Here is a 16,294-nt window from a genome sequence, read left to right as displayed (position 1 = left end):
TGACAAACTTCCTACTGCTGGATCCTCTGGTACCGCTTTTGTGGAGAACAAGTTAACGCTGTATGACTATTTCTTCTCAAAGCTGCACCACCCAACTCTGCAGCAGCTAAAGAGCTCCAGGCTGTAAATAAGGATTCTACAGTTGTTGAAAGAATGTACAAAGGTAACCACCTGGATACATTTTCTAGCGAGCAAAAAATTACCCTGTAACTTCTCAATAGGAATAATAGTCAGAAAAAAGTATCAAAGACCAAAGACTGTCTAGGATACTAGTCATGTAACAATTGTTGCATAGCAGTGGTTAGATACCTTAAGATGTTTTCTTAAGTCAAAAATTACCATGCACTTTAGGGGTTGACATTCCTTACAGAACTCCAAGTGGTAGCTGCTGTCAAGATGGATGGCAAGTGATATCTCTCTGTGTAATTATTATAAACCACAAGGATCTGAAAACCACTTCTGCTTTGCTCGTCTCCTTCCTCCCTTAGTAAAACATGTGTAGAAGACTTTGAGCTTGCTGGATCCCATATGTAACACATCCAGAGAGACATTTTACAAAGACTGTGAGACTAGGGTTATCTAGAACATCTTTCCTGAGGAAAATATCAGATGCACAAAGTGAAAGGGAGAAGGAAAGAGAAGCAAAACACAAGGAAATGTACTTTCATGGTCAAGTTAATACATGTGAGAGGACCGTAAAAACTTGTAATCTTGTGGTGAGTCAATGCTACAAATCTGTAATCTATTATGATTCCCCCAGGAACTGTCCCCCTTCACCTCCCACAGGACTCCCCGTCAATCCAGCACACTCACCCCTCTGATGAGGTCCTCTACATTATCATGTGGGAAGGAACGAATGGCAGCGATTGTTCGGATTAAGCGCTCTGAGAGAGAGTATTTGCTCTGAATGCTCTGCATAATATACCACATACTGGAACTCATCAAGGCTCAGAGTATGTTCACATGCTCCAAACTGCCTGAAACAAAGAAGTTTTAGGCATACACAATATCACTGAGCAAACCTGTCCCTGGGATTAGGAGTTCTCTGAGGCCTTCCCAACTTTTACTAGTAGATTTCAAACAGATCAATGATTAATTAATATTTTTTATTAATCATAAAGAAATAGATCATAATAGTTGCCTAGGGAGCTGGGTAAACCAGATGAAAATGCTCTGACCCTCGGCACTTCAATGCTACTCTCTGAACTAGTCCCCAAGAGGCCCCAAGACCCTCACTGAGCTCTGTGTAGTTTAAAAAAAGACCAGGCAAGGAAGGGGATTTTTTTTTTTTTTTAAGGCTGAGGATGCCACACACACTCTTTTCCTCCTCTGATTCTGTGGTCTTTCCTATCAGCATCACCTTTAGCTTACTTGTTATATTTGGCCCTGCAGTATAGTTATTTTCATACCGCTTCTCCTCTAAATTGTAATCAATTAGAAGGCAAGGTCTCTGTCTTCTATTTTTTTGTCCATGGAAGGCCAGCCAGAGTCTCACAAAAAGTAGGTATTTCACAAAGACTGGTCGATTGACCAAAGGCTATAGAAGTGATTGATACCTGTGTAAAGAGAGGGAAAAGGCTATGGAACAAATATATCTATGTTAACAACAACGAGGCATCTGTGAAACAGTTTAAAATGTCTTCAACAAAGAAAAAAAAAAAGGAAAATATTTGAGGTGATATTCTAAAACAAAAATGTCAAAACTCACGTATATAAAAGTAGAAAAAAAATTGCAGTTGATATCAATGACATATGCTTGTGGTTGTAGGAAAACAAGAAGATTTAAGAGTGCAAAATGAACTAAAAATTTTAATAATTGGCTGTTCAAGACAGCTGAGAAATAGATTTGGGCAAATATATGTTCAAGCCACAATTTGACAGTGAGTTCTAGCATTCAAGAAGAAAATAACGCAAAACACTTAAATTTAACTGATAAAAGTTTTGGCTGTATAAGAGCCATATACTAGTTGGGGAACATTTAAAATTCTAGCAAACAAGGTGGAACATTTCCATGAAAAAACATATATCAAAAACTGCAGAAAAAATACAGTATGCAGTATCAGCTTTCTAGACAGAACTGCTTAGGAATACGTGTTCTTATTGAACTATACGTTCCTTGAGGGTAAATATAGTGTTATTTTCAATAGTTCCTGGCACATGGCAGGTTCTCAATATTTGTTGAATGTAAAGATTACTTTAGATTCTAAAAACCCAAGACTTGCAAAATTACATATGTTACGCATATGGTGACTACTAAGGTAAAAAACCCAAAGTTATTTTAGTCCTTTCACACTACATAATTTTTGCTTTCCATAATGGAGTAGCCCCTTACGAATTATGTAATATAAGTTTGAATAGTTTCTATTTTGCAAATCAGTAGCCATTTGTCTGTTTAAGCTATTACAGTATTAACTAATAGGATGTAAGTTAACAATGTTCCGAGGCATCAAAGATTCATACTGGGCATTCTTCTCCCCTACGTTATTATTATTATTATCATCATCATCATTATTTTTTTTTAAGATTTTATTTTATTTATTCATAGAGACAGAGAGAGAGGCAGAGACACAGGCAGAGGGAGAAGCAGGCTCCATGCAGGGAGCCCGACGCGGGACTCCTCCTCGATCCCGGGTCTCCAAGGTCACGGGGCTCGTCCGGGGTCTTCAGGGTCACGCCCTGGGCTGAAGGCGGCGCTAAACCGCTGAGCCCCGGGGCTGCCGCCCCTACGTTATTATGAATGAATAACCTTATGCACTTATTTATAGGTCTCTCTGAAATTTTCTAGATAGTTTAGACTTGACATATGTTTGAATCTAACAGCTTAAATGCAGAGACAAGGGTCTGTATCTTACACTTCTTTGTTGCAAGGAAAAAGCAGGAAAAAAAAGCAGAGGTGCGTTTGCGCCAGAGATTCCAAGGACGGGGGCAGAAGACAGACATCTAAAGTGGAAGGCCCAGCCTGAACTGGTTCTGCTAACCACTCAGGGGCCACGATAACCTTGAAGACACTAAACCCCGCAATCATTTTCGGGGCACTCTTGGGACTCCCGGCTTCCAAGTCCTAACTGGGGACAGGGCCGGCGGTTCTGTGCTGCTGCGTCCAAGCAGAGCGCACGTGGGGAAGGGCCACGGCAGTGTACACTCGACCCATCTCCTGACAGCAGCCCCGCGCCCTCTGACCCGAGGGGCCCCTTGCCTCCGCTGGAGCCGAAACCGCCCCCCACACCCCCCGCATTTCACTTCGGATCCAGAGAAAACACCAAGGGGTCCTCTATGGCAAAGCGGGAGAGGGGCGACACTGACAGTTCCGGCGCTAGCGAGGTGCCACCGCGCGCCCAGGCCGGGAGACCCTCCGCGCAGCCGCGGGCGCCCCGACCCCGCCGCACCTGCCACGTCCGGCCGAGGCAAGGCGCCGCAGGGCAAGGGCACGAAGCGCGAGGACGTGCGGCGTCGCTTCCCGCAAGGGATGCGCAGAGCTCGCAGCAAAGCCTGCGGCGTCCCGGGGCCGGCGGCGAGAGACGCGGTCGCGCGAGGGACGCCGGCGGAGCCCCCGCCCCGACTCCCCAAGGCCGGGGGCCGTCTCTGCCTCGAAGGCTAACGAAACCCGAGCTGGGAGCGGAGGAGGAGTTCCTGGGCGTAGCGCCACGGGCCCGCACTCCCGCAGCCGCGGACGCACTCACCGGACCTCGGGCGCTGAGCCGGGCGGGGAAAGCCGCTGTCAAGGCGTGACCCGGAAGCAGAAGCCGCGTCTCCGGCGGGCCCCTCTGTCCACAGGATGTGAAAGGCGACGGGGAGGGGTGCCCGCGCGCCGACCAATGGCTGCGGGCGGCGCGCGCCTGCGCAGACTCGTGAGGTGGCCTGCGCCCTCCTCGGGTAGAGGTAACAGGTGATTTTCCGGGCCCGCCGGGAGGGTTGCGCGCAGGCGCAGTGCGGTGCTGTCGGCCGCCGCCAGGCGCTCGGGTCGCGGCTACTGGGCGGGTGGTGGGGGCGGCGCCTGCGTGGAGCGGGCTCGTAGCGGGCCCTCCCTGCCCTCCGCTGCCCCGCGCTGCCCCGCGCTGCCTGCCGCTGAGCGGGGGCCGGAGCAGCTCAGTTCTCCGCGGCCAAACCCGCTGGCCTGGCTCAGTAGCGGGGAGACCGGGCGGGCAGTAGCGGTCACAGGCCCGGAACGCTCGCCTGCTCTTCCGCACCCGCCGGCCACGGCCACGCCCCCCCCCCCCCCCCCCAGCTGTGCCGCAGAAACCACCCGAGGGGAGGAGTCGCCTACCTGCCGGAGACCGAAAAGGACGGAGGCTGCACCCTCCTCCGCCGTGAGGGGAGCCCACACCTGTCGGCGAGGTGCCTTCCCCGCAGAGCCGCCGCCGCCGCCGCCGCCGCGAGAGGCGCAGCCTGTGGCCCGCCCGGCCGCGCCCCTCACCTGCTCCCCAGAGCGCGTCCTAAGCCCCGTAATCGAAGGAGTTTAGCGTAAAGCAGGGCCCGGACGGTGATGAAGGTCACCGAGGGGATGATGAACTGGAAGAGCTCATGCCTTGTCTGCGGACTTCAAGCACCCTTGCCTTGCGGGGATGCGGCCTCCACCCCCTGCCACTCTGCTAGGGCGAGGTCGTCCGGTTTTCTCCAGAGAAGCTGGAGTCCAGATTTTGAGAGGAGCGAATCCTCCCCAATTGCAAATATGGGCAACGCCTTTTAAAAAGAACCATTTTGAAAGCAGGCGACAGTCAGCCCGTGAGCCACCAATTCCATACTCTGGATTAAAGGCTGCTTTGGTCATTGGTGGTTCTACGGGAAGAAGGGCTTAGGGTTGACTGGAAGCTGCAGCTACCCATTAACTACAGCGCTTTTAATTCATAGATTTGTTTAGAAGTTGTTGAAGGAATCTGAACAGTATGTGGAGGCTAGACCCCAACCCCCCCCCCCCCCCACACACACACACAACTACTGTAAGGCATTTGATCAAATTCAGTGAATGGAAACAGTTTGATTCTGTACCCATTGCTTCTAAACCAGAAATCTGTATTATTCTCTAGGGCCCTAGAGAGTGTTAAACCTTCAAACACAAGGGCAAGAGATACCGGTGTTGGTGCTGATCCACAAGTTCATCCTGTGAACCTAAGTCCTTCCTGGCCACCAGCAGGGAAGATCATAGATAAAATCAAGGCACTACGTGTCTTGTCAGACCTAACCTTGTTTCAGTCAGTACCTCTCAAACTCCCATCCCCGTGTCTAGAACTGTCTGACTCCTATTAATACCCCAATGGTAATATTCTCCCTAGAATCCCCCTTGAATCCTACTTGGCTGGGGGAATTAATGAGGTGAGAGGCAGATGTGTAATAATTCCACTGCAGGATGCAGTGGTCCAAGGTGTGCTAGCTCTCCCTCTCTCTCTAGGCCCAGTAAGGTGATGCTTTGCTTGGCACCACCCATAGCTTTCTCTAAGTGGAGCACAAGCTTCAGACAGTTGACCTATTGAAGGGTTGATGACTGCCTCTATGGCCTTCATTTTATTAAGTCTAGTACTACTCTGTGTTGGAAAACCCACTGCACAAAAGAAGGAGGTCCCCACGTGGACACAGCAGAAATGATAGGGTCAGAAGATGCAATGTGTGCAAGTAGTGCACCCGAGTTTCCCTGCCTTGGCAGCTTTTATTTAAAAGAGTCGTATGCCACTCAGGTGGAGAGAGAAACCAGAGTACAGAAGTACAGAAGACCTAACTTTTGTTCTGGCTTTGAGATTGACAGTTACTTCATCCCATTTCTTTGGGCATCAGTGTTCTCATTTGTAAAGAGAGCATTGGCTGAAATAACCTCTGAATATCCTTCTATTTCTATAATTCTGAATCTGTGTGATTCTTGCTTCTAAAATTTTTTACTCTCTTGTCAGATAAGAACAGCTTTGTGGCTATCATAATACTACTACATTAATGGGACCTGTGAGGGCTTAATTAGAAGATGCCAAAGTTGACATAGTTTCCGTTCCATTTTTGCTTCCTCTGGTGCTTCCTTTCTAAAGCAGGTTAAAGACAGTGCTGATTCCAAACTTCAGCTTTTAAATGTTATTTGTGTTACATAAATGTTCAAGCATACTAAAAAACACTAGAGAGAATAGTATCGATGAACTGTCATCCATATTTAACATATTAACATTTTGTCGAACATTTTAAAAATCCATTTTTTCTTTGTTGTTCTTTACAGCTTTAGGGTTTCCTAATAAACTATTCAGACAATACCCACAGTTCCCACGGTTTGGGAGGGAAATTTTTGACATCCTGTATGTTTTCTAAAAACTTGAGCTATCTCGTGTTTATGTATTCATTTATTCCTTGAAAAAACTGTGAATTTTTCCCCGGGTTGTCATGTTTCTCAAAAGTTCTTGATTGGTAAATAATAGGGTGTATAAATTCTGGCAAACTCCCAGCATCTTATAAATATAGAATGAGACTCCCATAGGCCATCTATGCAGATGATTTCATAGTGTCTGAGGATCCACTGCACAACCAAAGGAGTTTTCAGATCCATTCATTCATACATTTATCAAACATTTACTAGCACTTTGTTCCAGGCCCTGTGCTCACAATGCAGGGAAGACAGTGATGGAGAAACACATTCTCTTATTACCAAAGGTTGGAGATGGATTTGCAAACAGTCAGTTGCAATTCAGGATAATTATTTCAACAGAGTTTTTAACATTCAAAGTCAATGTTGAAGAACAGTTGTACTTCACAGTGAGATGGAGAGAATATAGAGAGGAAGGGTCTGTGAAGAGGTTTCTTGAGGAGCAATTTGTTTGTGCTCTTCAGTTCCCACTCCCTTCCCACCCAAAGGGAGAGTTAGTGATGGTGCTGCATCCCTGTCCTCCAGCCCAGAGAGGGCCTTCTCTGGGACCAGGAAGGTTGGCAATTGTTTCCCATAGTTGTAAAACACAGAGAACTGCACCAGCACTTGCCTATAATTTAAAGGCAGTAGCTACAAACAGAGGTGAATGCATTGGGATCTGCCACATTCACAGAGTTGATAGGGATGACAAATGTGTAAATGTTTCCCAGGACCAGATGTGGGCCATACGGAAGACAGTCAGCGTGGCATTGCCTTTGGTTTATTCATATGGCTGTCTAGAGGTGTGGAGGGACTTGGGGACCAGAAGCTAGGGATGAACAAACATAGGAATCCTGGAATACACAGAGATTGTCATCTATTTAGGCCAAAAGGACTGAAGTGAGAGGTCTCTGATGATAGGATCTCCAAAGAACCTTTAAAAGCACCCAACAAGAAAAAGTCAACTTAAATCATCTGCCAGACCCGGGTAGTACAGATCTATCATATCTCTTAGCTGCCCTGCTTCCCACTTTTACACAGCAGGTCAAACAGCAGTTAGCTAGTTGGGGGAGGAGGTAAGGAGAAAGCTGAAGGCAGGCAACTGCCGGTCACAAGGGGCCTTACGTGGGGCAGACAAGCGAGAGGAGGAGAAGCCTTAAACTAGTGCCTTAGAATGAAGACTGAAGTATTTGATTAACATCCTGGACTGGAAACATTCTAATTACCAAATCAAGACTCTCTTGACTTAAAGTGACTAACATAAAGGACTGTCAGTTATCAAACAATGAACCGAAAGGTCAGGAAATCTGCCCAATTTTCCACTCAGGAAAAATTGCAGGGGAAGATCATCCCCTCCATATTTTTATTTTTTTTTATTTTTTATTTTTTTTTTAATTTTTATTTATTTATGATAGTCTCACAGAGAGAGAGAGAGGTAGAGACACAGGCAGAGGGAGAAGCAGGCTCCATGCACCGGGAGCCCGACGTGGGATTCGATCCCGGGTCTCCAGGATCGCGCCCTGGGCCAAAGGCAGGCGCCAAACCGCTGCGCCACCCAGGGATCCCCCCTCCATATTTTTATATTAAAAAATATGTTTTTTAAGTAGGCTCCATACCCAGCATGGAAACCAACGTGGGGCTTGAACTAATGACCTTGAGATTGAGATCTGAGCTGAAAAGAGTTGGACACTTAACTGACTGAGCCACCCAAGTGTCCCCTGCCAAATTTTAAAAGACAGTAAAAGCCAAAAAACAAAATGGTATTTTGATCACATCCCATGAATTTTGCATTCAACATTCCAGCTCCATCTGTATACATTTTAGTTTGTTATTTGTGATCTTCGTGCTTTGATTGTAAGTTGTTTTTTGCTTGTTTTACATATATTTTGTTTCTCATAAGACTTTTAGGGTCATTATTTTTTCTTCTCTCCCCTGCTAATTCCAGTTCTGCTCTCAAGAAGTGTTCATTAGATGGTGTTGACTGACAGTAAAACTAGTGTTCCTATTTTCAGACCTTGGCACAAACTGGAGCTAGAAATTTGATAATGATGTTTTGCTTGTAGTGATTGCTGCCATCACCGTTCAACACGTATTAGTGTCCAGGATCCGGGTAGATGCCAGTTAGCTGACCCAGGTTACAGACCTGGGTGTCTTGCTTTTTGAGCTTTGGGTCTACCTCACAGCCACAGGCTTTTGTGCAACTCTTTTGGAGTGGAAGAACTCCTTTCTTCACCTGCTGGCGTCAAACCCTTTCCTGATTCTGAGTGCAGTCCTCTAGAGTGACCATGTACTGGAGGAGAGGAATGCTGTCTTGCAACCTCTGTAGGTCGTAACCGAAGCCTTTCACAACAGTTGTCTGGCTTCAGGCCAGAACTTATCCATTACTCTTCTGTCTAAAAAGGACTCATCTTTCTTCAGGGGCCACTTAGCTAATGTTGATGCAAATTTTTCCTGACACCCTTCCTAGAGGAAGATGCCTTAAGGAAGAAGCGATTCCTCCCAAATGAGTTCTTTTGTCACCAAAGAGGGAGGAAAGAACCAAAAGTAAGTTTGTGATACCCTAAGAGGAAAGGAGAGAGAGGGGATCAGTCAAAATTAACAAAATAGGGTGAAAAAATAGGATCTAAGTGTCAGACTAGTTAGGAAAATTAGCTTTGCTTCTTTAATATGTGTATTTTCTCTTTGAATTTCTTCAATTTTTAGTTATTGTTTATTGTATATCCCTTATTTTAGAAACAACATAATATGCAAACACCTTAGGGACCAAGTTTCCAGTTCTGATAGTTCTAGTTACTCTGCCTAAGCAAGTTACATTATCTGTCTCAGTTTATTGATCTGTACAACAGGATGAGAGTAGCAACACTTATCCTAAGAGCTAATTTCATAAAACTTAGATCACATTGGTGAAAAGTGGTTTTGTAAGCTATATAAATGCTGGTTCTTATCTATGTCATCCTTGTATTATTTTGTATTTTCTAATCCTCCTAGTTTCACTGCAAGCACCTCTAAGACAGAGATTTAGATTTCCTGCACTCCCCCCCAGCCCCCGCCGTAGCACAGTTCCAAACATACACCAGGTATTAGATACATGCAAACAGAATTGAACTAAAGTGAACTGACCTCTCAAAGACGGGAATAGTGGAATGCCTCTATGTACTATTGGTCTTTGACCCTGAGAAAGAAGTCAGAAATTGCATTTAAAAGGAAATTTGAAAAGGAGCTTTGGAAATAGAGCAAAGGAAAAAAAAAAAGTTCAGAGAAATATAAGCCTCTTGAAACTTTTTATACACTTAAACTTTGTCCTGGAGAAAGTAGTTCAGCAGAGAAAAGAACAGCATTAATGTGCAGCAGGGGTAGTCTCCCAAGATGTGTCATCAGGATTAAACAAGGACTTCTTTCAGAAACTGCTCAAAGGCAGACATGCTCCCAATATTCAAACTCTATTCTTTTCTTTTTCCTTTTAACTTTCCCCGAGGCACAGGGAAATCTATGAATCGCTATTTTTTGAAAACTAGCTTTTCATCAATATTTTATTGTTTTTTGGCCTTATAGGTTACCAATATTTTCCACTATCAGAACAATTTTAACAAATTTTGAGTCTTTGTAGAGAAAGAATGCCTAAGGGATTTTGTGGGGGGAGGGATGCAGTAAAAATACAAATAAAAATGTTAATGATAATATTTAAATTATATATACATAGATACTATTTTTCCAAGAATGTGGGCAGTTACAGCTAAATCATCTAGCAAACCAAGACTGGAATAGACAAACTATAGCAGGAAGGATTTTAAGATTGTTCAAGGAAGGGAAATTAACAGAGGAAGTGCTCACTTGTCTGGTACCATTGAGTGGTTTAGACTGATCTGGAGAGTTCTACTAGCAAGGAATGATTGGATTCTCTGAATCAATTTCAGGGATTTAAGCTTACTGTTAATTTCAGGATTTTGTGCTCCCTTGAGGTCCATGCTACTTCTAGTAGGAGTAGGTCTCCCCCTAGAGGGGAAATGGAAAATTTGTTCCTTAGGCTTCTTGCTTGGAATTCAGTTAACTAGTTCTTTGTTCATTCACCCATCATTCATCCATTCATTCAATAAATACTTATTAAATTATATTACTGTGCTGTTCCCTATGATAGATGCTGAAGCTACAGCTGAAAATAAGATCAATGTGGTCCCTGCCTCCAGGAAAACTATAGTTAATGTCAGAAATAAACATTAGATAAAGAATCACACAAATAATCACATTAGTGATAAGTTCTATAAAGGAAAAGTATGGAGGATAATATGACAATTCAGTAGAGAGCCTCAATAAGACTGGGAGGTAAAGGAAAATGGCCTTGAGTACGGATTTGGAAAACGAATGGATATAACCAGATCAAAACTGTTTAGGGAGTGGGGAGGGAGTGGGCCCTCCAGCAAATGGACAAGAGTATTCAAAGACTGAGAGGGAAAAAGCTTAGGTAGTTGGAAGAAGAATATGAGGACAGAATAATAAAGAGGCAAAGGGCACAAGTTATGGTTAGAAAGGTACAGATGCTCCAGATCAGCCAAGGTCTGAGTGAACATACTAACGATTCTAAACTTTATCCCAAAAGAATAGGAAGTTATTGATAGGTATTATACAAGTGATATAATCACATCTGTGTTTTTAAAAGATCACTTTGACTTTTTGATGAAGATTGGGTTATAGGAGCAGAGATTAAAATAGGAAAAACAGCAATTAAGTCATCTAGGCAAGAAGTGATAGGGATATAGACTAGGGTGGTGGCCATATAAAGGGAGAGAAGTGAGTGAATTTGAAATATTTTAGATCAGAATTGATCAAAATATTGGCTTGGTGACTGACTACAAACTGAAGGGGGTAGAGTTTGCCAAAAATGACTCTTAGATTTTTACTGTATGCTTCTAGATGAATTGAAGAGCCATTTGCAAAGGTAAGAACTTGTGTGTGTGTGTGTGTGTGTGTGTGTGTGTGTGTGTGTTGGGAGGAATCTGATCAAAGATCAGTTCATTAAATATTAAGGCTCCTACTAAATGTCAGGCATTGTGTTTAGCACTAGACACTGGAAATTTAAAGTGGAGGCAAAACAGGATTTCTGTCCACAAAAACTTTTGACTAATAAAAGATAATGATAATATTAATGCATCATTTCAACATTATGCAGCTATGCAAGAATAAATGCCATCCAGTAGAATCCCAGAAAAGAGACATCTTAGTACAACCTGGGGGCTCAGAGAAGACCTTTTAAAGAAAATTATAATGACCAAAGTCTTGAAGGATTAGGAGAAGTAAAGAAAGGTAGAATTTTTTTTCTTCAGGGAAAAAAAGGAATTAGATTACTTAGACCAGCCATCTGCTGAGAACAATTAGGGTACTGAATAGATATATTTTTAAATATCTCTAAAAATTATCCAAGATGTTTCAAATAGGATTCTTTAAAGACTTATAATCCCAATTCCACTCTAATGCACAGAAAAAGGACTTCAAAAAATCTTTAGTGAAATAATAGAACATTGAAACCAAAATGTGATAAAGATTATACAAAAGAGAAAGCTACAGATGAATCTCATTCACAAATATCAATGCAAAAATCCTAAATAAAATATTAGCAAATCGAATCAAATAGCATGATATGTCATGACCAAGTGGAAATTGCTTTAGAAGTGCAAAGATGGTTCAATGTTAGAAAATACATTAATATACTTATTAGTATTATTATGTATAAGAAGAGATGTCTTATGATTATCTCCATAGATTCTAGAAAAATATCTAGGAAGACTCAAGATGTATTCCTAACAAAAAATAATTTTCAAAAGAGGGAGAGTATTTTCCTAACATCATAAAGCATCTTGCTTCCCAGTATCTTATTATTTTATGGGAAAACACTGGAGGCATTTTTGCTAATGTTTGAAACAAAACAAGGATGTCCACACTATTACTATAACATCTAACATGGTATTGACGGTATTTGCCACAGCACTGACACAAAAGCAATTAGATATATGAGAATTGCAGAAAATGTAATAGTGTATCTAGAAAATGAAAGCAAAGCAATAGGAAAATTGCTGAAAATAAAAAGATGAATCAGTAAGAAAGCAGGATACAAAAGCAATTTACAGATGTCAGTAGACTTCATACATATAGGGAAGAACCAGTTAGAAAATAATGTAGAAGAGAACATTGTAATCCCATTTGCAATAGCAAATTACAAAGCCCCCAGGAATAAAGTTAATAAGAAATATATAAAAACCAATGAGGAAAGCTTTGTCATATTCCCTGAAAACATAAAACTTGAACAAATGAAAGACATACCTTAAATTAATTTGTAAATTTAATTCCAGTAAAAATTCCAACAAGTTTTTTGTTTGTTTTTTAGTTAAATAGATTTTTTAAAAAAGATTTTATTTTTTTTATTTGAGAGATATAGTGCACACTAGCTCAGGGGTAGGAACAGAGGCAGATTCCCTTCTGAGCAGGGGGCCTAATCAGGGCACCACCCAGGGCTCTCTACACAGGGCTTGATCTCAGGACCCAGGACATCAGACCCCAAGATCACGACCTGAGCTGAAGGCAGATGCTTAAAGTAGTAAAACATATTCAATTCAAGAAAGAAAGAAAGAAAGAAAGAAAGAAAGAAAGAAAGAAAGAAGAAAAGAAAAGAAAGAAAAGAAAAAAAGAAAGAAAAGAAAAGAAAAGAAAGAAAAGAAAAGAAAAGAAAAGAAAGAAAGAAAAGAAAAGAAAAAGAAATTACATTACATTGAGATAGCATTTCTTACTGTGTTGGCAAAAATCCAAAAGTCTGAGTGCACACTGTTGCCAAATGTCTGGTGAAAGACACATACTGATATGGACCAGTGGAAGTGTAGAATGATACAGCCCCCAAGGTGGGGAATTTGGTACTATCTAGCAAAATTACAAATAGATGCAGTCATCCTTTCGCCCAGCGAGTACATTTTCTAGGAATCTATCCTAAAATACATCTGCACAAATTTGTTATTCACTGTGGCATTATTTTTAGTGGAAAAAGACTATAAATATCCCAAATGCCATTTAGAGAGAGGAACTCAATAGTTAAATAAATTATAGTATATAATAGACATACTCATACCAATATAGGAATATTTCTTTGCATTGCTATAGAATGATTGTCGTAATAATACTATGTGAGGCAAGGTACAGAGCAGCATATGTGGTAGCTACTTCTTGTATAAAATTAAACATTAAAAAATAATTCAGAAACTAATAAAAATGGTTATTTATAGAAGGTGGGGATGGGGAATGAGGATCAAGGGATAGGATAGGAAGAGAGACTCCTCTGAGTATACCAATTTTTGTAGTTTTGAATTTATAATCATATAATTTTACATATTAAAAAAATAAATTAAAAAGGGAAAAAAGAGCAATCCTCCAAACTGAAAACAAATTAAATGAACCTAAGCATGTGATTGGTAACACCACCCAACACACACACAGACAAGATTTATTTCACATGACTTTTGAAACTTCATTCTGTAGTTTTATTGTTAATACCAATACTGGTATCATGAAATATTTTATATATATTATAGGATAAAGCAAGTCAGTTCAATATAAGAGGTGATAAAAATGTAAAATCAAATCAGTTAAAAATTGAGTGTTTAAATTAAATCTGCAAGCTATAGGTATTCTGAAGAAGGCAATAATTTCACTGAAGAATATGAATAAGCTGAATGATGTAGAGCTATGGATGAATCTTTGAATGAGGAATCATAGAAGATTGTTCTTCAGGGGGCCGAGCCTGATGATTCTCCACACAACTTCTGTGAAGCTAATGACATATAATACCTTGACACTGAATATGTAAATTGTTCTTAATTCTGAATATTACACAATTATAGGGGACCAGATGCTTGGAAGGTAGGGAATATCGTCACCTATGAAGAAAACTGTTTCAAGTCACAAACGATTAAAACCCTTTAGGGCTCTTGGGTGGCTCAGTGGGTTAAGTGTATGCCTTAGACTCAGGTCATGATCCCAGATGCCCTGCTCCATGGGGAGCCTGCTTCTCCTTTTCTCTCTGCCTGCCATTCTCCCTGCTTGTGCTGTCTCTGTCAAATACATAAATAGAATCTTAAAAAGCAAACAAAAACCCCTTTAAATATTTTAGCTTCTGACCAAGGGGAATGTGAAGAGAACATTTTTCACAGATGGTTTCCATGTAAAAAAAAAGAAAGAAAGAAAGAGAGGAGAGTATTTAACAAACTACTATCTGGACTGCCTGCAAGCATTAATGTGCATCTGAGTGCAAGACAGTTTTCACAGTATACCTGTTTGGAAAAGAAATGGGGACATGCATTATAGAATTTCACCAGTGTGTTTCATGGAATTTTCAAGAACTCATATTTTCTCTACTTAAAAGAATTAAAGGCCTTTATCTAAAGAGTTATCATTCTCTGAGCATCCAGATTTTCAACTGTTCAGTGGAAATGAAGTTTAAGATTTGGAAGACAAATTTACTCTTGGAAATATTTTATAAAGTTAAATAATTTTTTTTTCTAAAGATTTTATTCATGAGAGAGAGAGAGAGAGAGAGAGAGAGAGAGGCAGGGGCACAGGCAGAGGCAGAAGCAGGCTCCACACAAGGAGCCCGACATGGGACTCGTTTGCAACTTTATAAGAATTATTATTATTTTTTTGCTTGGAATAGAAAAAGGAGGAAACTAATTAAAGGAAAACTTTAGACTGCATTATAGAAATGTTACAAAATTATGGACTGTGTTTGTTGGTTTAAATGTCAACTGTGGGAAAATATTCAGACTCAGGGTTTGGGCACTGCTTCGAAGTCCTCTTTTTCAGAGAAACTGATAGCAATCATAGCAGAAAGTGGGCCCACTTACGAATTCCATCTAATCAGACAAGAAATAGTATCATTGTTTACTGCAATTGGAAGAATTTCTACTAGTGTAAAATAAATGAAAAAGTTCAGGAACTTGTTGCAAAATATTCATTAAAAAAATGAGTTGAAATGTGCCTACAATGTGGCACATTCAAATGTGCCTCTGAATAACAGAGGCCAAAGAGTGGATTAGTAAGACAGTTTGAAGTCAAACCTCTTATATAAAGTCACTTTTATCAAAGAAGTATTATATTGTTTACATAGTTTTATTCAGTGATTGTATTGAATTTAAACATGTAAAATATTATTGTGAGTCAAATAATATCTTGATAATGTGGCACAAATGTTAAAGTTTAATATTGAACAGAATCATAATTATCAAATTTTAAATTTTTAAAAATTTTCACAGGAGGAAATATAGTAAATTATAAACTACAGAAGAAAAGATTAGAGAGCTTAAAGGCCTGGAAATAGGAACTATTTAAAATGAAGTATAGAGAGAGAAAAAAAAGAAAGGATCAGAGCAAAAGTGATCTGTGAAATATATCAAGCAGTTTAACACACATGCAACTGAAGTTTCAGGAATTGGGGGCTAAAAATATATTCAAATAAAAAGTAATGGCTAAAAAATTTCCAAATTTGAAACTTCTGAAATCTAGTCAGAATAAACTTAGAGAAAACATGCCAAGGCACATCCTAATCAAACTGCTAAAAACCAAGGGTAAAGAAAAAATTTCTAAAAGTAGCCAGATAAAAAAAGACACATTACATGTAGAGCAAGGATTGGCAAACTATGGCCCATGGGACAAATCTGGCCCACTGCTTGTTTCTGTAAGTAAAATTTAGTTAGAACACAGCCCCACAAACTCATTTATGTATTTGCTAGGGCTGCTAGCCCTTGGCAGAGTTGAGTAGTTGCAACAGCCTAAAAGGCTTTTATAATTTGCAAAGCCTAAAGGATTTACTATCTTTCCCGAAAAGTTCGCCATTCTGCTATAGAGGAACAAAGAAAATAGCACCAGCAGATTTCTTATAAAAGCTACGTAAGACAGAAGATAAGATCAACCCCGAAGTTTTTACTCAGAAAAAATATCTTTCAAAAACAAAGG

General features: G+C 40.9%; 1 protein-coding gene and 1 pseudogene across 17 annotated transcripts in view; one reads left to right on the top strand and one right to left on the bottom strand.

Annotated features, from left to right (window-relative positions):
* The window catches only part of ASB8 (ankyrin repeat and SOCS box containing 8), a 32,116-nt gene that overhangs the window by 4,489 nt on the left and 11,333 nt on the right, over positions 1–16,294 (bottom strand). Inside the window, exons 1-3 of one of the 17 annotated variants that reach the window (XM_072798174.1) lie at positions 3,681–3,823; positions 1,372–1,556; positions 814–977 (exon numbers count right to left, since the gene is read on the bottom strand). In XM_072798174.1, the coding sequence (XP_072654275.1) occupies positions 814–942 (129 nt within the window). In that variant the 5' untranslated portion in view covers positions 943–977; positions 1,372–1,556; positions 3,681–3,823. Of the gene's footprint in view, positions 1–813; positions 978–1,371; positions 1,570–3,386; positions 3,839–4,264; positions 4,507–16,294 lie in introns of those variants that run through there. The other 16 variants (XM_072798171.1, XM_072798173.1, XM_072798178.1 and 13 more) reach the window with 16 other exon arrangements.
* On the top strand, positions 4,563–15,300 carry LOC140616951 (ERO1-like protein alpha; annotated as a pseudogene).

Source organism: Canis lupus, chromosome 25 (assembly GCF_048164855.1).
Source record: "Canis lupus baileyi chromosome 25, mCanLup2.hap1, whole genome shotgun sequence".
Classification (NCBI taxonomy): Eukaryota; Metazoa; Chordata; class Mammalia; order Carnivora; family Canidae; genus Canis; species Canis lupus.
Note: the sequence above shows the minus strand (reverse complement) of the source record. Positions and strands in the feature narration are given on the sequence as shown.